Genomic DNA, 23,762 nt, shown 5'->3' with positions numbered 1-23,762 from the left:
TCATCCCTCTCCCTCGCGCTCTCATCCCACTCCCTCGAGCTCTCATCCCCCTCCCTCGCGCTCTCATCCTCCTCCCTCGCGCTCTCCTCCCTCGCACTCTCATCCCTCTCCCTCGCGCTCTCATCCCACTCCCTCGAGCTCTCATCCCCCTCCCTCGCGCTCTCATACCCCTCCCTCACGCTCTCATCCCCCTCCCTCGCGCTCTCATCCCCCTCCCTCGCGCTCTCATCCGCCTCCCTCGCGCTCTCATCCGCCTCCCTCGCGCTCTCATCCCCCTCCCTCACCCTCTCATCCTCCTCCCTCGCCCTCTCATCCCCCTCCCTCGCGCTCTCATCCCCCTCCCTCGCGCTCTCATCCCCCTCCCTCGCGCTCTCATCCGCCTCCCTCGCGCTCTCATCCGCCTCCCTCGCGCTCTCATCCCCCTCCCTCGCGCTCACATCCCCCTCCCTCGCACTCTCATCCCCCTCCCTCGCGCTCTCATCCCCCTCCCTCGCGCTCTCATCCCTCTCCCTCGCGCTCTCATCCCCCTCCCTCGCTCTCTCATCCCTCTCCCTCGCGCTCTCATCCCCCTCCCTCGCACTCTCATCCCCCTCCCTCGCGCTCTCATCCTCCTCCCTCGCACTCTCATCCTCCTCCCTCGCACTCTCATCCTTCTCCCTCGCACTCTCATCCCCCTCCCTCGCACTCTCATCCCCCTCCCTCGCACTCTCATCCCCCTCCCTCGCACTCTCATCCCCCTCCCTCGCACTCTCATCCCCCTCCCTCGCTCTCTCATCCTCCTCCCTCGCGCTCTCACCTCCTCCCTCGCACTCTCATCCCCCTCCCTCGCGCTCTCATCCCCCTCCCTCGCACTCTCACCCCCTCCCTCGCACTCTCACCCCCCTCCCTCGCACTCTCATCCTCCTCCCTCGCACTCTCAGCCCCCTCCCTCGCGCTCTCATCCCCCTCCCTCGCGCTCTCATCCCCCTCCCTCGCGCTCTCATCCTCCTCCCTCGCACTCTCATCCCCCTCCCTCGCACTCTCATCCCCCTCTCTCGCGCTCTCATCCCCCTCTCTCGCGCTCTCATCCCCCTCCCTCGCACTCTCATCCCCCTGCCTCGCACTCTCATCCTCCTCCCTCGCACTCTCATCCCCCTCCCTCGCACTCTCATCCCCCTCCCTCGCGCTCTCATCCCCTTCCCTCGCGCTCTCATCCCCCTCCCTCGCGCTCTCATCCCCCTCCCTCGCGCTCTCATCCTCCTCCCTCGCACTCTCATCCTCCTCCCTCGCACTCTCATCCTCCTCCCTCGCACTCTCATCCCCCTCCCTCGCGCTATCATCCCCCTTCCTCCCGCTCTCATCCCCCTCCCTCGCTCTCTCATCCTCCTCCCTCGCATTCTCATCCCCCTCCCTCGCTCTCTCATCCTCCTCCCTCGCACTCTCATCCCCCTCCCTCGCGCTCTCATCCCCCTCCCTCGCTCTCTCAACCTCCTCCCTCGCATTCTCATCCTCCTCCCTCGCGCTCTCCTCCCTCGCGCTCTCCTCCCTCGCGCTCTCCTCCCTCGCGCTCTCCTCCCCCTCCCTCGCGCGCTCATCCTCCTCCCTCGCGCTCTCCTCCCTCGCACTCTCATCCCCCTCCCTCGCGCTCTCATCCTCCTCCCTCGCGCTCTCCTCCCTCGCACTCTCATCCCCCTCCCTCGCGCTCTCATCCCCCTCCCTCGCGCTCTCATCCTCCTCCCTCGCGCTCTCCTCCCCCTCCCTCGCACTCTCATCCCCCTCCCTCGCGCTCTCATCCTCCTCCCTCGCACTCTCATCCCCCTCCCTCGCGCTCTCCTCCCTCGCGCTCTAATCCCCCTCCCTCGCGCTCTCATCCTCCTCCCTCGCGCTCTCCTCCCTCGCACTCTCATCCCCCTCCCTCGCGCTCTCATCCTCCTCCCTCGCGCTCTCCTCCCCCTCCCTCGCACTCTCATCCCCCTCCATCGCACTCTCATCCCCCTCCCTCGCACTCTCATCCCCCTCCATCGCACTCTCATCCCCCTCCCTCGCTCTCTCATCCTCCTCCCTCGCATTCTCATCCCCCTCCCTCGCGCTCTCATCCTCCTCCCTCGCATTCTCATCCTCCTCCCTCGCATTCTCATCCTCCTCCCTCGCGCTCTCATCCTCCTCCCTCGCACTCTCATCCCCCCCCCTCGCACTCTCATCCCCCCCCCTCGCACTCTCATCCCCCCCCCTCGCACTCTCATCCCCCCCCCCTCGCACTCTCATCCCCCCTCCCTCGCGCTCTCATCCCCCTCCCTCCCGCTCTCATCCCCCTCCCTCGCTCTCTCATCCTCCTCCCTCGCATTCTCATCCCCCTCCCTCGCTCTCTCATCCTCCTCCCTCGCACTCTCATCCCCCTCCCTCGCGCTCTCATCCCCCTCCCTCGCGCTCTCATCCCCCTCCCTCGCTCTCTCATCCCCCTCCCTCGCTCTCTCATCCCCCTCCCTCGCACTCTCATCCCCCTCCCTGCGCTCTCATCCCCCTCCCTCGCGCTCTCATCCCCCTCCCTCGCGCTCTCATCCCCCTCCCTCGCGCTCTCATCCTCCTCCCTCGCGCTCTCCTCCCTCGCACTCTCATCCCCCTCCCTCGCGCTCTCATCCTCCTCCCTCGCGCTCTCCTCCCTCGCACTCTCATCCCCCTCCCTCGCGCTCTCATCCTCCTCCCTCGTGCTCTCCTCCCCCTCCCTCGCACTCTCATCCCCCTCCCTCGCGCTCTCATCCTCCTCCCTCGCACTCTCATCCCCCTCCCTCGCGCTCTCCTCCTTCGCGCTCTAATCCCCCTCCCTCGCGCTCTCATCCTCCTACCTCGCGCTCTCCTCCCTCGCACTCTCATTCCCCTCCCTCGCGCTCTCATCCTCCTCCCTCGCGCTCTCCTCCCCCTCCCTCGCACTCTCATCCCCCTCCCTCGCGCTCTCATCCTCCTCCCTCGCGCTCCCCTCCCTCGCACTCTCATCCCCCTCCCTCGCGCTCTCATCCTCCTCCCTCGCAATCTCATCCCCCTCCCTCGCACTCTCATCCCCCTCCCTCGCGCTCTCATCCCCCTCCCTCGCGCTCTCATCCCCCTCCCTCGCGCTCTCATCCTCCTCCCTCGCGCTCTCATCCTCCTCCCTCGCGCTCTCATCCTCCTCCCTCGCACTCTCATACTCCTCCCTCGCACTCTCATCCCCCACCCTCGCGCTCTCATCCCCCTCCCTCGCGCTCTCATCCCCCTCCCTCGCACTCTCATCCCCCTCCCTCGCGCTCTCATCCCCCTCCCTCGCACTCTCATCCTCCTCCCTCGCGCTCTCATCCTCCTCCCTCGCGCTCTCATCCCCCTCCCTCGCACTCTCATCCTCCTCTCTCGCGCTCTCCTCCCTCGCGCTCTAATCCCCCTCCCTCGCGCTCTCATCCTCCTCCCTCGCACTCTCATCCCCCTCCCTCGCACTCTCATCCCCCACCCTCGCGCTCTCATCCCCCTCCCTCGCGCTCTCATCCCCCTCCCTCGCGCTCTCATCCCCCTCCCTCGCGCTCTCATCCTCCTCCCTCGCGCTCTCATCCTCATCCCTCGCGCTCTCATCCTCCTCCCTCGCGCTCTCATCCCCCTCCCTCGCACTCTCATCCTCCTCCCTCGCGCTCTCATCCTCCTCCCTCGCGCTCTCATCCTCATCCCTCGCACTCTCATCCCCCTCCCTCGCACTCTCATCCCCCTCCCTCGCACTCTCATCCCCCTTCCTCGCGCTCTCATCCTCATCCCTCGCACTCTCATCCTCCTCCCTCGCGCTCTCATCCTCCTCCCTCGCACTCTCATCCTCCTCCCTCGCGCTCTCATCCTCCTCCCTCGCGCTCTCATCCTCCTCCCTCGCGCTCTAATCCCCCTCCCTCGCGCTCTCATCCTCCTCCCTCGCACTCTCATCCCCCTCCCTCGCACTCTCATCCCCCTCCCTCGCGCTCTCATCCCCCTCCCTCGCGCTCTCATCCTCCTCCCTCGCGCTCTCCTCCCCCTCCCTCGCGCTCTCCTCCCCCTCCCTCGCGCTCTCATCCTCCTCCCTCGCGCTCTCATCCTCATCCCTCGCACTCTCATCCTCCTCCCTCGCGCTCTCATCCTCCTCCCTCGCGCTCTCATCCTCCTCCCTCGCGCTCTCATCCTCCTCCCTCGCGCTCTCATCCTCCTCCCTCGCGCTCTAATCCCCCTCCCTCGCACTCTCATCCTCCTCCCTCGCACTCTCATCCCCCTCCCTCGCACTCTCATCCCCCTCCCTCGCACTCTCATCCCCCTCCCTCGCGCTCTCATCCTCCTCCCTCGCGCTCTCCTCCCCCTCCCTCGCGCTCTCCTCCCCCTCCCTCGCGCTCTCATCCTCCTCCCTCGCGCTCTCATCCTCCTCCCTCGCACTCTCATCCCCCTCCTCCCTCGCACACTCATCCTCCTCCCTCGCGCTCTCATCCCCCTCCCTCGCGCTCTCATCCTCCTCCCTCGCGCTCTCATCCTCCTCCCTCGCGCTCTCATCCTCCTCCCTCGCGCTCTCATCCTCCTCCCTCGCGCTCTCATCCTCCTCCCTCGCGCTCTCATCCCCCACCCTCGCGCTCTCATCCCCCTCCCTCGCACTCTCATCCTCCTCCCTCGCGCTCTCATCCTCCTCCCTCGCGCTCTCATCCCCCTCCCTCGCGCTCTCATCCCCCTCCCTCGCGCTCTCATCCCCCTCCCTCGCGCTCTCATCCCCCTCCCTCGCGCTCTCATCCCCCTCCCTCGCGCTCTCATCCCCCTCCCTCGCGCTCTCATCCTCCTCCCTCGCGCTCTCATCCCCCTCCCTCGCGCTCTCATCCCCCTCCCTCGCGCTCTCATCCTCCTCCCTCGCGCTCTCCTCCCCCTCCCTCGCGCTCTCCTCCCCCTCCCTCGCGCTCTCATCCCCCTCCCTCGCGCTCTCATCCTCCTCCCTCGCGCTCTCATCCCCCTCCCTCGCGCTCTCATCCCCCTCCCTCGCGCTCTCATCCCCCTCCCTCGCGCTCTCATCCCCCTCCCTCGCGCTCTCATCCTCCTCCCTCGCACTCTCATCCTCCTCCCTCGCACTCTCATCCTCCTCGCTTGCACTCTCATCCCCCTCCCTCGCACTCTCATCCCCCTCCCTCGCACTCTCATCCCCCTCCCTCGCACTCTCATCCCCCTCCCTCGCACTCTCATCCCCCTCCCTCGCACTCTCATCCTCCTCCCTCGCACTCTCATCCTCCTCCCTCGCACTCTCATCCCCCTCCCTCGCACTCTCATCCTCCTCCCTCGCACTCTCATCCCCCTCCCTCGCACTCTCATCCTCCTCCCTCGCACTCTCATCCCCCTCCCTCGCACTCTCATCCTCCTCCCTCGCGCTCTCATCCTCCTCCCTCGCGCTCTCATCCCCCTCCCTCGCGCTCTCATCCTCCTCCCTCGCGCTCTCATCCTCCTCCCTCGCGCTCTCATCCTCCTCCCTCGCACTCTCATCCCCCTCCCTCGCACTCTCATCCCCCTCCCTCGCTCTCTCATCCCCCTCCCTCGCACTCTCATCCTCCTCCCTCGCACTCTCATCCTCCTCCCTCGCGCTCTCATCATCCTCCCTCGCACTCTCATCCCCCTCCCTCGCACTCTCATCCTCCTCCCTCGCATTCTCATCCCCCTCCCTCGCGCTCTCATCCCCCTCCCTCGCGCTCTCATCCCTCTCCCTCGCACTCTCATCCTCCTCCCTCGCGCTCTCATCCTCCTGCCTCGCACTCTCATCCTCCTGCCTCGCACTCTCATCCTCCACCCTCGCGCTCTCATCCCCCTCCCTCGCACTCTCATCCTCCTCCCTCGCACTCTCATCCTCCTCCCTCGCGCTCTCATCCCCCTCCCTCGCACTCTCATCCCCCTCCCTCGCACTCTCATCCCCCTCCCTCGCGCTCTCATCCCCCTCCCTCGCGCTCTCATCCCCCTCCCTCGCACTCTCATCCCCCTCCCTCGCACTCTCATCCCCCTCCCTCGCACTCTCATCCCCCTCCCTCGCACTCTCATCCCCCACCCTCGCGCTCTCATCCTCCTCCCTCGCGCTCTCATCCCCCTCCCTCGCGCTCTCATCCTCCTCCCTCGCGCTCTCATCCCCCTCCCTCGCGCACTCATCCCCCTCCCTCGCGCACTCATCCCCCTCCCTCGCGCACTCATCCCCCTCCCTCGCGCTCTCATCCCCCTCCCTCGAGCTCTCATCCCCCTCCCTCGCGCTCTCATCCCCCTCCCTCGCGCTCTCATCCCCCTCCCTCGCGCACTCACCCCCCTCCCTCGCGCACTCACCCCCCTCCCTCGCTCTCTCATCCCCCTCCCTCGCGCTCTCATCCCCCTCCCTCGCGCTCTCATCCCCCTCCCTCGCGCACTCATCCCCCTCCCTCGCGCTCTCATCCTCCTCCCTCGCGCTCTCATCCCCCTCCCTCGCACTCTCATCCCCCTCCCTCGCTCTCTCATCCTCCTCCCTCTCGCTCTCATCCCCCTCCCTCGCGCTCTCATCCCCCTCCCTCGCGCTCTCATCCCCCTCCCTCGCGCTCTCATCCCCCTCCCTCGCGCTCTCATCCCCCTCCCTCGCGCTCTCATCCCCCTCCCTCGCGCTCTCACCCCCTCCCTCGCGCTCTCATCCCCCTCCCTCGCGCTCTCATCCCCCTCCCTCGCGCTCTCATCCCCCTCCCTCGCGCTCTCATTCCCCTCCCTCGCGCTCTCATTCCCCTCCCTCGCGCTCTCATCCCCCTCCCTCGCGCTCTCATCCCCCTCCCTCGCGCTCTCATCCCCCTCCCTCGCGCTCTCATCCCCCTCCCTCGCGCTCTCCTCCCCCCTCCCTCGCGCTCTCCTCCCCCCTCCCTCGCGCTCTCCTCCCCCCTCCCTCGCGCTCTCCTCCCCCTCCCTCGCGCTCTCATCCCCCCTCGCGCTCTCATCCCCCTCCCTCGCGCTCTCATCCCCCTCCCTCGCGCTCTCATCCCCCTTCCTCGCTCTCTCCCCTCCTCCCTCGCCCTCTCCCCCTCCTCCCTCGCGCTCTCCCCCTCCTCCCTCGCGCTCTCCCCCTCCTCCCTCGCGCTCTCCCCCTCCTCCCTCGCGCTCTCCCCCTCCTCCCTCGCGCTCTCCCCCTCCTCCTCTCGCGCTCTCCCCCTCCTCCTCTCGCGCTCTCCCCTCCTCCTCTCGCGCTCTCCTCCTCCTCTCGCGCTCTCCCCCTCCTCCTCTCGCGCTCTCCCCCTCCTCCTCTCGCGCTCTCCCCCTCCTCCTCTCGCGCTCTCCCCCTCCTCCCTCGCGCTCTCCCCCTCCTCCCTCGCGCTCTCCCCCTCCTCCCTCGCGCTCTCCCCCTCCTCCCTCGCGCTCTCCCCCTCCTCCCTCGCGCTCTCCCCCTCCTCCCTCGCGCTCTCCCCCTCCTCCTCTCGCGCTCTCCCCTCCTCCTCTCGCGCTCTCCCCCTCCTCCTCTCGCGCTCTCCCCCTCCTCCTCTCGCGCTCTCCCCCTCCTCCTCTCGCGCTCTCCCCCTCCTCCCTCGCGCTCTCCCCCTCCTCCCTCGCGCTCTCCCCCTCCTCCCTCGCGCTCTCCCCCTCCTCCCTCGCGCTCTCCGCCTCCTCCCTCGCGCTCTCCCCCTCCTCCCTCGCGCTCTCCCCCTCCTCCTCTCGCGCTCTCCCCCTCCTCCTCTCGCGCTCTCCCCCTCCTCCTCGCGCTCTCCCCCTCCTCCTCTCGCGCTCTCCCCCTCCTCCTCTCGCGCTCTCCCCCTCCTCCTCTCGCGCTCTCCCCCTCCTCCTCTCGCGCTCTCCCCCTCCTCCTCTCGCGCTCTCCCCCTCTGTTGCACTTTCCCTTCCTCTCTCGTGCTCTCCTCTTCAGGGCAGCACGGCAGCACAAATGGTTAGCACTGTGGCTTCACAGCGCCAGGGTCCACGGTTCGATTCCCTGCTGGGTCACTGTCAGTGCGGAGTCTGCGTGAGTTTCCTCCGGGTGCTCAGGTTTCCTCCCACAGTCCAAAGACGTGCAGGTTAGGTGGATTGGCCATGATAAATTGCCCTCTGTGTCCAAAGAAAATGGTTCGGAGGGGTTATTGTGTTACGGGGATAGGGTGTAAGTGAGGGCTTAAGTGGGTCGGTGCAGACTCGATTGGGCCGAATGGCCTCCTTCTGCACTGTATGTTCTGTGTATATGTTCCTCTCTTGCGCTCTCAGTGGAGCTTGGAAAGGCAGGAGCTTTCTGTACACCTCTGCTGCCACCGTCCCCCCGAATATAGGTGGTCAACGAGGATCATAATGGTCTCTCTCATGTCTTCCGTCTTTCCCCTACTCCGACAGACACGATGACCTGGGAACCCGTCATCATGGAAGCACAGGAAGACAGCCTCCCCCGAGCTCGGGCTGGCCACTGTTCCGTGTCCGTCAACTCGCGGCTGTACATCTGGAGTGGCAGGGACGGATACCGGAAAGCCTGGAATAATCAGGTGTGCTGCAAGGACCTGTGGTACCTGGAGACAGGTAGGCAGGAGCTGAGGCTTTTCTCTCTCACACTCGGCACCCCTCACGCTCTCCTTCTCTCAGCCCCCCCCCCCCCCCCAAAATCTCACTCTCGGTGTGGGGCCCCCATCCCGCGCGCTCCCTCTCTCGGCTCCCCTCCGCCCCGAGTGCTCCCTCTCTCGGCTCCCCTCCGCCCCGAGTGCTCTCTCTCTCAGCCCCCTCCCTCCCCTGCGCGCTCCTTCTCTCGGTCCCCCTCCACACGCTCACTCTCTCAGCCCCCCTCCCTCTGCACTGCGTTCTCCCTCTCTCGACCCCACCCCCTGCGCTCCCTCCCTCGGCCCCTCTCCGGCCCGCATGCTTCCTCTGTTGGTCCCACTCCATGCTCTCCCTCTTTCAGACCCCCCTCCCTCCCCCGCATGCTTCCTCTCTTGGCCCCTCTCCGTCCCACTCGTTCCCCTCTCAGCCCCCCTCCGCCCCGCGTGCTCCCTCTCTCGGCCTCCCTCGGCCCTGCGTGCTCCCTCCCTCCATGCTCCGCACGCTCCCTCCCTCGGCCCCTCTCCGTCTCGCGCGTTCTGTTCTCCGCCCTCCCCTTCTATGCCCAACACCGACACCCCCCCCCCCCCCCCCCCCCCCCCCCCCCACAACTGCATCCAATCAGAACGCCTTCTTGCCCCTTCCCGCACCCCCCCCCCCCCCCGGACGTACTCGCACTGACGTCAGTGTCACCTTCTGGTTCTCAATCACTTTTAGCAGTGTTGTTAATTCCTGTATTAGTACATTGATGAAGGATGGAGAAAAAGGAAGCCTTGACCTCCCAATCGGTTTATTTCCAAGACACCAACTGAGTGAGAGACTCGCCCAGTTGTTCCCAGGCACACAGAGTGAATTTGTTCGCCATGTCACCCTGCGCTTTCTCCGGTTGTGGGCAGCAGTGCTTCATTGCAAATTTAAAGCCGCCAGTCCTCCGCCACACACATTGCAACGTTCCCCCCTTCCTGATTCAGCTGCCTTTCCCCTCCCCCCAACTCCCGAATGACAGCCCATGTTAGGCAAGAGAATGGAACCCTGGGGGGAGGTGAACATCAGCCAGGCTGGGAGTGACAGCTCCCGTCCCATCTCTGTGCGCGAGCGTCGCTGAACGCAGCGGTGATGCCTGTGCCGAGGCCAAGGCCGGGCCTTTGGCCAGGCCGCTGTTGCGTGAGTCAAGTGTAGCAGCGCACCAGCTGCGTTGAGGCAGGGGAGTTGTGAATCAGATGGGATTTTACGACAGTCGACGATGGTTTTCACGGTTGCCATTTGATTTTCAATTCCAGATTTTATAACTGAGCTCAATTATAACCTGGCGGCCTTTTCAGAAGCTGCTGACCTGCTTATAGAATCCTTGCAGTGCAGAACGGGGCCATTCAGCCCAGCAGGCCTGCAACCGACCCTCTGACAGAGCACCCTACCTCGGCCTCTTCCCACCCCCCCCTCCCCTGTCCCGTAATCCCGCCTAACCTTTGGGTACTAAGGGGCAATTTTGCACGGCCAATCCACCTAACCTGCGCATCTTTGGACTGTGGGAGGAAACCGGAGCACCCGGAGGAAACCCGCGCACACACGGGGAGAACGTGCAGGCTCCCCACAGTCACCCAAGGCCGGAATTGAACCCAGAAACTGGCGTTGTGAGGCAGCAGTGCTAACCACTGTGCCGCCCCTAATTTAAACTGACTAAACTCAACGCCTGGCTGCTTCAGTCCCGGCTCCCCCCATTAACCACATCATCTCTATCCCACTAACTGGGTTCTGACCAGCTGACTAGGGCTAAACACAGTGTCTCTAATTTTCATCTTCCCGGGGAACCTCCTTTCTATAACCAAAATTCCATTGGCCCTATTTAGGGAAATAATATACATGGTTGGAATGAATGATGATCTTTCTTTTATGACATCTTAATAGCACCTTTTGTAGCCACAGTGTGTGCCTGAATTTTAAACCGGGATTTTAAAATGCGCCACTGCAGTCACGTCCAGATCTAACTCCGGCTTTTAGCCATTTCTGTACCAGATACACACACCATAACATATGTCTGAAATTCCTACATTCCTCACACTGGCTCTCTGGATTGCTCCTCGAGTGACAGTACCAGTACACTGTCGCCTCCTGGGGGTAGTGTAGGAAAGTGGCATTGAGGGAGAAAATGGACCCAAATCTGATTGGATGCAGATTGGCCTCCTCCGAAACCCTTGTTGCTGATGCACCTAATCCCTGGCTGTTCTTCTCCTTGCAGAGAGGCCCCCGGCTCCTTCGAGGGTGCAGCTGGTCCGTGCCAACACCAACTCCCTGGAGGTGAGCTGGGGGGCCGTGCCCACCGCCGACTCCTACCTGCTGCAGCTCCAGAAGTACGACATCCCTGTCGCCTCGCCCGCCGCCCACCCGCTGCCCTCTGTGCCCATCGGGCAGCCGAAGAGCCCGGCCCCCGCCTCAGCCGCCCCCTCGCCCCAGCAGGTCGGCATCTCGCTCCTGCCGCAGCCGGGGGCGGCCGTCCCCTGCACCTCCCCAGTCGCTGCGGCTCTGCCGTCGCCCCAGACCATTCTGGGCAGTGCCACGGGGCTCCGTGGCCCAGGTGAGTGTTTGCGGTCAGCGGCCGAGCAGTGGTTTAGGGGGCGCACTAATCGAGGGGCGCTGGTGTAGGGGGATGAAGTGAGGGGGCAGTGGTATGGGGGACAGTAATTGAGGGGATGCTGGTGTAGGGGGACAGGAATTGAGGGGGCACTGGTGTAGGACAGTAAACTGACGGGGCACTGGTGTCGGGGCAGTAATTGATGGGGCAAAGTTGTGGGGGGACAGTAATTGAGAGTGCACTGGTGTGGGGACTGTAATCCAGGAGGACGTTGTTGTCGCGGGAACGGTTGTCGAAGGGGCTCTTTGACATAGGAAGGCAGTTATTGAATTGGTAATGACTTTTTAAAGAATGTTTATTTTAAAAAATTCATAATTAATACCCAATCAGAACAAGAGAAAAATGCAAAACATCACAATCCAATCCAAAATTATTTTTTAATAAAAATAAGGAAAAACACACAACTAACCTAAACCTCCTAACAACTGGCGGTGACTAACTCCTTAAAAAAGGATATCAATGGTTGCCATCGGAGATAGAACCTCTCCACCAACCTCTTATGGTCAACTTGACTTTCCTCAAACGCAGGAAATGGCATTAAGTCACCCAGCCAAGAAGAGGCACTGGGCGGAGTGCGACGTCCAACTAAGCAATATTCGCTTCCGGGCTATCGGTGAGGCAAACTCGACAACCTCCGCCTCTAACCTGGGCTGAATCACCGGCAAATCTGATATTGTCACCAGCAGACACGGGGCCTAACTCCACATGGGGTACCTCTGACATGATATTGAAGACCTGATGTGGAGATGCCGGTGTTGGACTGGGGTGAGCACCTGAGGAAGGAGCAGTGCTACGAAAGCTAGTGATTTGAAACAAACCTGTTGGACTTTAACCTGGTGTTGTAAGACTTCTTACGATGACATTGAAGAATGAAGCCCAGAAGCCTGCGTGTTTTAGGTAGGACAGGAACATATGCGTGTGGTTAGCTTGCCCGAAAGAACAGCCATCACGCCTATCCTCCACATTTCGTGAAGAATCCGGTCATCCTCTGTCTAGTCCTGTGCAATACCTCTGGTTCATCCCAGTCGAGCACATGAAGACGTGGAGTTGACCCGGTGAAGGGCCTCGCTCCACACCTCACCGGTAAGAACGTGGTCCAGTTCACCACCCCAACTCGCCATCACACCACTCACCGGCGCAGAATCCCATGAAAGGATGTCGGTCCAAAATAAACCCCTTGCCAAACCGAGCCAGGGACAGGATCCCCCTCGTCAAGGAAAAAGGGGGCGCCAAAGGAAAAGCCTTGCGGGAAAGAGCGCCAGCTGGACAATACAGAAAAGGGCAGGAATTTATCAGCTAACTCCGCAGGGCTAGTGGGGAGAAAAAAAGGGAACGGAACTTGAAATGCTGTCCGAACGGTTTGCAAATCCTGAGGGAGGTGATCACGACTGGGTTTGAGGAGAATCTAGCGGGGGGAAAGGGAAACGTTGCAGTGACTATTGTTGAGACACCCTGGGCGAGGGAACGGTTGAATCCAGCCCCACCTACCCCGTAGTCGCAACACAAGGGAATTAACCCATCATGTGTGTATTTTCCTGAGATCTTTAACCCTTGACCCTTCCAATGAGTTACAGGCACCAGATTTTCAGTAAAACATTAAGCAAAACAAGGTAAAAGATGAATATATAATGGCAAGAATAGAACAATGGTCTGCTAACTATTCCCCCAAACCCCGACCCATCCTCCACCCAGATACACACAAGACAAACGTACGTTAGGGGTAGAGAAAGGATTGAAAATAACATTGATTAAAAGGAGTGATGTGGTTCTTTGCTGCCGAGGTAAAGGTGTTTGTAGCCAGCGATCTTCGAATGGTGGCCTTCCACGAGAGCCTGCAGGCTGTAGAATGCTCTCTGGTAAGTCGCTTTCACTTTTAACAACCAGGGTCTTCAGACTGAAAATCTCCCGCCCCGAGGACTGTGCAATTCTAGCCTGCGCCCACCAGGAAGAATCCAACAGGGGAGAGAGAATGTGGAGCACTGGCTTCGCAGTTCTTAATCAGGATAGAAATGTCTATTTGCCCACAGCTCCTCTCCTGGCGTTTAAATCGCCAGGCTTTTCAAACAAGAGAATTTAACCTTTCACAAACCTGGTTGGAGATATTTACGGCAGAAGTTACTCCCTAGACTGGCTGGACCCATTCAAATTGCTCCGGCAGGGAGCTGACCGAGAGAGCCCGGACTGACTGTGTGCTGCTTCCTCGGAGAATTGAGACAAAATGGAGCTTGCCTCTTCTACTCCCAAAATATTTGCACCGGCTCCACCAATCCCAAACGAGAATCCATCAAAGGCCTGGATTTCAGACGAGCTGATTGGCTGCTGCCAAGTCCATCAACATGACATCACAGCTATGCCAGAGGGCATCAAGGGGAGACCTGGGCCAGTACTTTAGATCGGGGTGTTTTCAGTTTGACCAAAGTCTGCAGGTTTAAAGCAAAGTCTGTAATGTTGTAGGGACAGGGATTAAAAGAGAAACACCAAACAGATTTGGCCAGTTGCTTACACTGGTGAGAAAAGTAGAAGTAATGCAGGAACGAGCTTCCCTTTGTCCCCAAATACAATCTGGATCGCTGATCCTCAACAATATCTTTTAAATGTTAGCTGCCCTGTAATAAAAGAATAAATTGGTGAGGGCCAGGCCCCCCCCCCCCCGACTCGCTGTCCCTTTGAAGCAGAACATGATGCATTTTAGCATTCTGACCCACCCAATAAAAGCGGATTCTCAGTTTGTTGACCTTGATAAAAAAAGGATTCGAGGAGAAAAATGGGGAGACACTGAAAGAGAAATAAAAATGTCGGGAGCAAATTTTAAAAAAAATGTATTTGATTTTGTAAATTTATCGTACCCAATTCATTTTTTCCAATTAAGGGGCAATTTAGCATGGCCAATCCACCTACCCTGCACATCTTTGGGTTGTGGGGGCGAAACCCACGCAGACACGGGGAGAATGTGCAAACTCCACACGGACAGTGGTTAATTTTAATAGCTGGAACCCTGCCTGTCAAGGATAGGGGGAGGTTATGCCACCTCTTCAAATCTACTTTGATACTGCTCACCAGACTGGGGTAATTCATTTATTTCTTTCAATTTAAAGTACCCAATTCATTCTTTTCCCATTGAGGGGCAATTTAGCGTGGCCAATCCACCCACCCTGCACATCTTTGGGTTGTGGGGGTGAGACCCACGCAGGCACGGGGAGAATGTGCAAACTCCACACGGACAGAGACCCAGAGCTCGGATCGAACCCGGGTCCTCAGCGCCGGGAGGCAGCAGTGCTAACCACTGCACCACCGTGCCGCCCCCAGACTTGTGAAGTAAGGCACGGTTGTGGGCCACCCGGACCCCACAGAGCAGAAGCTTGTCTTGGCAACGCGAAAAGCTAACGCCCCCAGTCAGGCTCGCCTTTCAGGGGGCATTAACCGGGAAACACTGAGCCGAAGCTCAGTTTATACCCAGAGAAGGGCAACTTCATTACCCCTTCAATGGAGGGAGCTGGGTGTAAAGAGACAGCCGTGCTCCACCCCACTGTAACTCATATCCCTCCCAATTCTTAGAGGACCTCAGCACTATCGAGAGCGGTTCTACTGCCAGAGCGAACAGGAGTGGGGACTGCGGGGACTAGCCTAGTGCAGCTATTCAAAGGAAAATAATCAGAGTTCAAAAAGTTCGTACCAACACTGGCAGTAGGGGCCCGACATAAGGTGAGTACAGGAAAATCTTAGCACCTCCTTAGAGTCTCAAATAAATACTTCCATTCCACTCATTTATCAAATGCCTTTTCAGCTTCAAGAGATACTACCACCTCCGGCCCGGGCACTGGGGAGAGGGAGAGGACAACGTTTAACAGGCGACGTATATTGGCCGACAATTCATAGAATTTGCATTGCAGAAGGAGGCCATTCGGCCCATCGAGTCTGCACCGGCCCTTGGAAAGAGCACCCTACCCAAGCCCACACTCCCATCCCCGTAACCTAGCAACCCCACCCAACCCAACCTTTTTGGACACTAAGGGCAATTTAGCATGGCCAGTCCACCTAACCTGCACATCTTTGGACTGTGGGAGGAAGCCGGAGCACCCGGAGGAAACCTACGCAGACACGGGGAGAACGTGCAGACTCCGCACAGGCAGTGACCCAAGCCGGGAATCGAACCTGGGACCCTGGAGCTGTGAAGCACCTGTGCTAAACACTGTGCTACCGTGCCCCACGGGATTGTTGGCCCTTCACGAAGCCTGTTTGATCCTCTGAGCTAATATTTTGGAGGCAAGGCTCCAACCTAAGCAGCAATGCTTAGCAAGTAGTTTAAAGCCCGCATTCAGAAGCGAGATGGAACAATATGAACCACACTGTGTCGGGTCTCTGTCCTTAAGAAGCAGGGAAATAGAGACTTGGTTGAGGACCCCCGTGATAGAGAGTCAACGAACATGTCCAATAATAAACATAACAGCTGCTCCGAGAACCTGTTGGAAATCCATCCGGACCAGGGGCCTTGCCAGACTGCAACAACCCAATACATTTTAAAATTTTGTTGGGGCGCATCGGGGAGTCCAGCTCACTATTCCTATCCAGCTTAACCATTGGGATGGGTGGACTGACCAGAAAGTTGGACATGACCGATTTATCTGTAGGAGGCTCTGATCTATAAAGATTGCAGTGAAATGATTTTAAAACCGCATTAACCTGAGGAGAGGCGGAAACGAGGTTGCCGTCGGAATTGAGTATCTGAGATCTCCCGGGAGGACGCCTGCCGTTTGAGTTGGTGGGTCAGAAATCGGCTGGCCTTCTACCCGAACTCTGGAGCGCTGTCGCTGACCTCCTGCCAGAAGACAGTAATTCAACAAGAGCAAATTACTGCAGCTGCTGGAGTCTGAAACATAAACAGAAAATACTGGACAATCTCAGCAGGTCTGACAGCATCTGTGGAGAGAGACGGTCACTCTCCAGTCTGCTTGGCTCTTTCTCAAAGCTGGGGCAATCACAATATTGGAGATTTGTGCCGGTGTACAGGGATGGATATTTGGGGGGGGTGACAGTGCAGGATATGGTAATGAAGGGTGTGCCAGTGTAGGGGGAAAGTAATGGAAGGGATGTCCGTGTTGGGGGGGCGGTAATGGATGGAGCGTCAGTTTAAAGGGGCAGTAATGGAGGGGATGCCAGAGTAGGGGGACAGTAATGGAAGGGAGCGTCAGTGTAGGGGGATGGTAATGGAGAGGGTGCCGGTGTAGGGGGCACTGTAATGGAGGGTGTGGTTGGTGTAGGGGGACAGTAATGGAGGGAGCGGTGGTGTAGGGGGACAGTAATGGAGGGTGCGGTGGTGTAGGGGACGGTAATGGAGGGTGCGGTGTGTAGGGGACGGTAATGGAGGGTGCGGTGGTGTAGGGGGACGGTAATGGAGGGTGCGGTGTGTAGGGGACGGTAATGGAGGGTGTGGTGTGTAGGGGACGGTAATGGAGGGTGCGGTGTGTAGGGGACGGTAATGGAGGGTGTGGTTGGTGTAGGGGGACAGTATTGGAGGGTGCGGTGGTGTAGGGGGACAGTAATGGAGGGTGCGGTGTGTAGGGGGACGGTAATGGAGGGTGCGGTGTGTAGGGGACGGTAATGGAGGGTGCGGTGTGTAGGGGACGGTAATGGAGGGTGCGGTGTGTAGGGGACGGTAATGGAGGGTGCGGTGTGTAGGGGACGGTAATGGAGGGTGCGGTGTGTAGGGGACGGTAATGGAGGGTGCGGTGTGTAGGGGACGGTAATGGAGGGTGCGGTGGTGTAGTGGGACAGTAGCGCCGATGTAGGGGGTCGGTAATCTCGAGAACCGACCTTTCCCATGCCCCTCCCCAGTGATCCATCAGCCTCAGGTTCTCTTTCCCCCTCCCCCCATTATCTATTTGCAGGCACAACGGCAGTCCTCCGGGTGGCCTCACCTCAGGCATCTACAGTCCTGTCGACCGGGACCTCGCTCATCGCTGTGAGGCAGGCGGCTAACCTGCCGAAAGTACCGGGCGCTGTGACGACACTACCCACTGGGGTCCGCATGGTGGTGCCTGCCCAGGGCACCCAAGGCATGGTAAGTGTTTGTCCGAAGACGCGCGATTGCTGCTCCCGCCCCGATTAGTGTTCCTGCGACGTCTGAGCACGCCAGCAAATTCGCTTCATCGCACCTCACTCCCCAAACCTTTAGAATTTTTTGGGAAGTCTGGCAACCATCAAAACTGAACGGCTGCCGACCCTTTCAGCCTGTCATTGCGGTGTCCTCCACAAAAGAGAGGAGTAGTGTATAAGTTGGAAAGTCTCGCTCCGTCTGTTGCCGTTTCCACACCCGGAGCACTGCGTACAGTTTGGCCTCCTTACCCTTACTTGAGGAGGGGATTTACTCAGGTCGGAGGCCGATCAGGAGGTTCACGGGGCCGATTTCTGGGATGAAGGGGGGTTTGACTAATGTGGAAAGGGTTGAGAAGGTCGGGATCCTTATTCTGAACATGTTCAACACAACACAACCTTCTAACCGAGTATATAGTTTGTACATTTTTTTTCCCCATTTGCTCCTCACTTCCCGTCCCTGAGCCCTCTTCACCCTCGGCACCTTCCCTACCCACACAGATTCTGAGATTAACGTATCTACCTTCCGGAAGGTAACGTATCTACCTACCTTGGGGAGGAAAATCGGGAGGGACTGAAACACAAACGGGAATCGTGGCAGTATGTTCATCTTCACCACTTGCACCCTCCCCGCCAATGTCAGGTACAGCGAATCCCACCTTTTAAGGACCCCCATCACCTTCTCCACCAACCCTGTCAGATTCCACTTATGCGTTACCTGAATCCCCAGGTACCTGAACCGCACCCTTGCCACCTAAATGGCAGTCCCCAGTTTCCTCCATTAGCCCCTCTGCATTCATCGCAAACACCTCCCTTTTCCCTACACTCAATTTAGAGCCCAAAAAGGCTCCAAACGTCTCCAGTAAGCCCATGATTCTGTCCATGCATTCTGACTGGTCCGTCACAAACAACAGCAAGCCATCGGCATACAACGATATCCAGTGCTCCCTGCCTCAGTCCCCCGCCACTCAGCCGAGGCCCGAAGTGCCATCGCCAAGGACTCAATCGCCAGCGCGAAGAGCGGCGGGGGACAGTGGACACCCCTCTGCGACCCCAAGTTTGTCTCATTTGTTCGCACACTCGCAGCAACTAACCCATGCCATAAACCTCGGGCCGAACCCAGGTGTGGTCAGAAATCACTATTCCCATGTACTCCCCACCTTCCACCCCCAACAGCACCGCCCGGCACACCACAAAAAAGTCAATCCGGGAATATATCCCATACAGATGCGAGAATAAGAGTACTCCTCCTGGGTGGCCAAACCCACGTATCCACCAACTCCATACCCCTCCCACCCCCGGCCCACTCGTGCCATTCTCGACCTCCGCATCGACTTAGTGCCCAACCTATCCACCCTCTGCTCCAGAACACAAATAACCCCCCCCCTCCCCGTAATGAGCTGGTGAGAGTCCCAAGTTCAGGATCGGCCTCTTCATAAATATGGCATCGTCCCAATTAGGCTCATATGTCTTCACCAACACCAGAGAGTCCCCACGAGACCTTGTTTTCTTGCTCAACGGTAGGGCGAGTTAGACAGATTTCTGATAGACGAGGAGGGTGGGGGAGATGGACAGGAAAGTGGAGCTGAGGCCCACGATCAGATCTGACACGATCGTGTCGAATGGGGTAGCAGGATTCGAGGGGCCGTACTCCTATTTCTTGTCTGCTTATCCAGTCCGGTCACGTTCCCCAGCTCTTGCCCCACAGCCCTGTTCGACAGGGCGCCCCAGATGGTCCCTCGACACTGACCCTCAGACAGTGCGGCGCTCCCTCCGCAGCCACCCTCCGCATGCCAGGTCTCATCGGCTTTGGGTCGAGGCGGGGAGAAGGAGTCAGCCGACGGGTTCTGCGCCTCGCTTTGATGACCCTTGCCGTGCAGGTCTTGGATCTGGACAGTGATGACGATGTACCTACTATGCCCTCGCTGGGCAGATGTCCGGCTGACACTCGCTGTCAAACCGGGTGGGGGTGGGGGCTTCACATTTCCCCAATTCATCGTTTTTTCTTTCTTGAATTAGGCGATTGGCGGCAACACGCAAATGAGCGGAATGGCGGCCTTGGCGGCAGCTGCGGCCGCAACACAAAAGATATCGCCAACCACCATCCCCACTGTGCTTGGCGTCCCGGGCTCAACTATGATCAAGACGGTGGCTGTTGCGCCCGGTTCCACATTGCCTGCTACAGTCAAGGTGGCGTCCACTCCCATAATGGTAGGTGTAAAGACTCTCCATTGCCTCTGTGAGTGGGGGGCGGGGGGGGCATGTCTGCCTTCTCTTAAACGCTCACGGATTGAGGGCGTCGCTGGCCGGGCTCCGCATTTGTCTTCCTTCCCTAATTGCCCCCTCGAGAAGGCGGAGGGTGAGCCACTGCAATCTCCGTGTGGTGTAGGTACATCTACAGTGCTGTTAGGGAGGGAGATCCAGTGACAGAGTAGGAAGGGCCGATGTATTTCCAAGTCAGTGTGGGGGCTTTGTGGGGAAACTTACACACAGGTGGTGTGTGTTCCCCATGGCGTCTGCTACCCTTGTCCGAGGTGGTAGAGGACACGGGTTTGTGTGGTGACTTGGCGAGTCACTGTAGTGCATCTTGTGGACGGTACAGGCGGCTGTTCCGCGCCGGTGGACGGAGTGAGTGGATCTTGAAGGCGGGGGTTAGCGTGTCGATTGATTGGGGGTGGGGCAGGTGGGTACTTTGACGAGCCTCCCGAGTATTGTTGGAGCCGTGCTCATCCAGGCGAGTGGGACCGTATTCCCATCGCACTCCTTGTGCCTCGTAGATGGTGGACAGGCTTTAGCGGGGGAATCAGGAGGTGAGTTACTCTCCGCAGGATTCCCAGCCACTGGCCTGCTCTTGGAGCCACAGACTTTATATGGTTGGGTACATTCTGATCGATGGTAACCCCCATGCTGTCCATAGTGGGAAAGATTCAACAATGGTAATGCTATTGAATGTCAAAAGGAGATTCTGTCTGGTTGGAAATGGTCCTTGTACGCTCAGAATGATATTTGCCTCTTATCTGCCCAAGCTTGAATGTTGTCAAGGACTTACTGAGCAGTGCGGCAGGAACTGCTTCAGTATCTTGTGATGAATATGCAAATGGTTACGATTAATTTCATATTTGTGGTAGTAGTGTTATTAAAACCCTGGTTTAAAATACATGCAGTATGTCTGTTAAAGCTGTAATTAAGATGGCATAAAAGGTGAGGTAATTGTTGATTTTAGCCATTTACTTGTTTACAGAGAGATGGCTAATGGAATAGTGTTTAGATTGCAGGAGATTCCTTGGGGTATAGGTAATTTGAGGGATTGTGTTTCTTCCTAGGTAAGCAGGTGATGGGACATTGTCATGGGATGCAGACATATAATTAATGGGAGGAGCCAGGTCGGTCTGTAGTTTTCAGTTTTGCCAAATGCTGGAAGGTTGAGCAGAAAGGACTGACGAGGCAGAGGTGTACCGGATCTGCACTTGAAAGGGTCTCTGCCCAAAAGATTCTGCAACAAGATAAGCAAATAGACGTGTTCTGTCGATTAGATTTGCAGGTGGCATTTGAACTGTACAGGATTGACTGGTTGGAATATTTCTAGTGAAGATGTAGGGCATCAGTTCAGATTTTCACTTTTTGTTTTTTAAGAACTGTTAATTGCAAAGCTATTTCTTTGATGTTGATATGGTTGCTTCTGTGTTTAAATTAAAGTTTATTTGGTCAGAATCTTCGCTCCAAGGGGTGAAGCATCCTTTCTTCGCAGTTTTACAAATTGAAATATGTTTGGAGTTCCTCGTCCTGTTATGGGCCAGGGTTTAGAGAACCCCTAAGTGTATCACGGAGTTCACCTGACCCACAACTTTTACTAGATTGTGGTATGGGGAGCACACGGCCCACTCTACAGGTGTGGTACAGCAGAAATGGAAAAGTATTTTTTTTAAAGCAAAACAATGTTTATTCTATGAATTCAAGTTAACCTTTTCGAAACATAGAGCGAACATCTTAGCAACCATTAATTCAAATACAACCCCCAAAGAATACAACACTAAGTAATCCTTTAAGCTTTCCTTTTAACATCCATAAGACTTAAAACACCTTTTACCTGAAGCACATTAGGTTTACATTCACTACTGAGAACATTTATAATTCTGAATTCACCAAATGATCATGAGAGTCTTCATGGGCAGAGAGATCAACAGTACACTTGCTCTGTCTGGATTCAGATCCAACACTGAAAACTAAACTAAAACACACCCTGCAGCAAACAGCCTAAAACGAAAGTAAAAAGCTGACAGACAGCCCAGCTCCACCCACTCTCTGACATCACTGCAGTAGTAAAAACCCATTTCTTCAAGGTACTCTCACTACAGATATTTGCATACACCCATTTATAAACACCCATTTCTGAAAGGTACTCTCACGTGACACCTCCCCCCAAGAAAAAAAAATAAACCATCAACTTCAAGATGGTTTCATTTTTCACCTTTTCACTATCCTTTAAGAAATGCACACAGTAAATATACTTTTTTGTTTCAAAAAGCAACACACGCAAACAGGTATAATATAGTCCATTTTTTTTTTTCTTCCACCAACTGAAATCCTTCTTGATTGACAGTCTCTTTGAACAAGAAGGTCTCTGCACGATCCGTCCATTTCTCTACGCCTCGGCATTTCTCTTTAAAGTCAGATACTTTAGTTCAATCTGATCACAGAGTCCCTTGTAATTCTCCAACACAGGAGCATTGGTTATCACAGCTTTCAGGCAGTCAAATGCCTGTTGAAACTCCGCTGTCCACTGAAATTTTCGATATTTCTTCAGCAAGTCCATCAGAGGAGCAATCACACTACAAAACGTTTGCACAAATATTCGATCAAATCCACTCATTTTTTAAAAATATATATATTTATTAAAGTTTTTTAACACAATTTTTCTCCCTTACAAACAATAACCCCCCCCCCCCCCCCGTAACACAAAAACGAGAAATCGCGCAGAGCAAGATATATACATGGCAAAATGATATATTTACACAGCTTTGTACACTGGCCCTCACCCGTACGTGCCAGTTTCCCCAACCCTTCGTGTTTTCTCTTGCTCATCCACCCTCCCAGGCAGTTCTCCCACCCCCCCACCCCACGGTTGCTGCTGCTGACCGACCTTCCTCTAACGCTCCGCGAGATAGTCTAGGAACGGTTGCCACTGCCTGTAGAACCCCTGCGCAGACCCCCTCAAGGCGAACTTAATCCTCTCCAACTTTATGTACCCAGCCACATCATTTATCCAGGCTGGGGGGCTTCGCCTCCTTCCACATTAGCAAGATCCTTCGCCGGGCTACTAGGGATGCAAAGGCCAGAATGCCGGCCTCTTTCGCCTCCTGCACTCCCGGTTCGTCCACTACTCCAAATATAGCTAGCCCCCAGCTTGGCTTGACCCGGACTTTCACCACCTGAGATATTGCTCCCCGCCACTCCTCTCCAGAACCCCTCCAGTGCCGGGCATGACCAAAACATATGGACATGGTTCGCCGGGCTCCCTGAGCACCTTCCACATCTGTCCTCTACCCCAAAGAACCTACTCAACCTCGCCCCTGTCAAATGCGCTCTGTGAACCACCTTAAATTGAATCAGGCTGAGCCTGGCACATGAGGAGAAGGAATTAACCCTACCCAGGGCATCAGCCCACAGCCCTTCCTCGATCTCCTCCCCCAGCTCCTCCTCCCATTTACCCTTCAACTCTTCTACCAGCGCTTCCCCCTCTTCTTTCATCTCTTGGTGTATTTCCGACACCTTGCCCTCCCCGACCTATATCCACAAGATCACCCTATCTTGAACGTCTTGTGCCAGGAGCAACGGGAATTCCCTCACCTGTTGCCTCACAAAAGCCCTCACCTGCATATATCTAAAGGCATTTCCCGGGGGTAACTCTATCTTCTCCTCCAGTGCCCCTAGGCTCGCAAACGTCCCGTCGATGAACAGGTTCCCCATTCTTCCAATCCCCGCCCGATGCCAGCTCTGGAAGCCCCCCGTCCACCTTCCCCGGGACAAACCGGTGGTTACCCCTGATCGGGGACCACACTGATGCGCCCATTGCACCCCGGTGCCGTCTCCACTGGCCCCAGATCCTTAGCGTTGCCGCCACCACCGGGCTCGTGGTATACTTTGTCGGCGAGAGCGGCAGCGGTGCCGTCACCAACGCCCCCAAGCTCGTTCTTTTACAGGACGCCATCGCCATCTTCTTCCATGCCGCCCCCTCTCCCTCCATAACCCACCTGCGGATCATTGCCACATTTGCTGCCCAGTAGTAGCTCCCCAGGTTTGGCAGCGCCAACCCTCCTCGGTCCCTACTGAGTTCCAGGAACCCTCTCCTTACTCTCGGGGTCTATTCGCCCACACAAACCCCATAATACTCCTGCCTACTCTCTTAAAAAAGGCCTTAGTGATCACGATGGGAAGGCACTGAAACACAAACAGAAACCTCGGAAGGACCACCATTTTGACCGACTGCACTCTACCCGCCAGCGAGAGCGGTAACATTCCCCATCTTTTGAAATCCTCCTCCATTTGCTCCACCAACCTCGTCAGA

General features: G+C 57.7%; 1 protein-coding gene across 3 annotated transcripts in view; it reads left to right on the top strand.

The window, feature by feature from the left end:
* Nucleotides 1-23,762, top strand: part of LOC140398970 (host cell factor 1-like) — a 119,884-nt gene that overhangs the window by 43,709 nt on the left and 52,413 nt on the right. For all 3 annotated transcript variants that reach the window (XM_072487986.1, XM_072487985.1, XM_072487987.1), the window contains 4 exons: nt 8,287-8,466; nt 10,715-11,050; nt 16,993-17,165; nt 19,217-19,408. In XM_072487986.1, the coding sequence (XP_072344087.1) occupies nt 8,287-8,466; nt 10,715-11,050; nt 16,993-17,165; nt 19,217-19,408 (881 nt within the window). The remainder of the gene's footprint in view (nt 1-8,286; nt 8,467-10,714; nt 11,051-16,992; nt 17,166-19,216; nt 19,409-23,762) is intronic.

Source organism: Scyliorhinus torazame, chromosome 22 (assembly GCF_047496885.1).
Source record: "Scyliorhinus torazame isolate Kashiwa2021f chromosome 22, sScyTor2.1, whole genome shotgun sequence".
Lineage (NCBI taxonomy): Eukaryota > Metazoa > Chordata > Chondrichthyes > Carcharhiniformes > Scyliorhinidae > Scyliorhinus > Scyliorhinus torazame.
The sequence above is the reverse complement of the archived record's forward strand: the minus strand, read 5'-3'. Positions and strand labels throughout refer to the sequence as shown.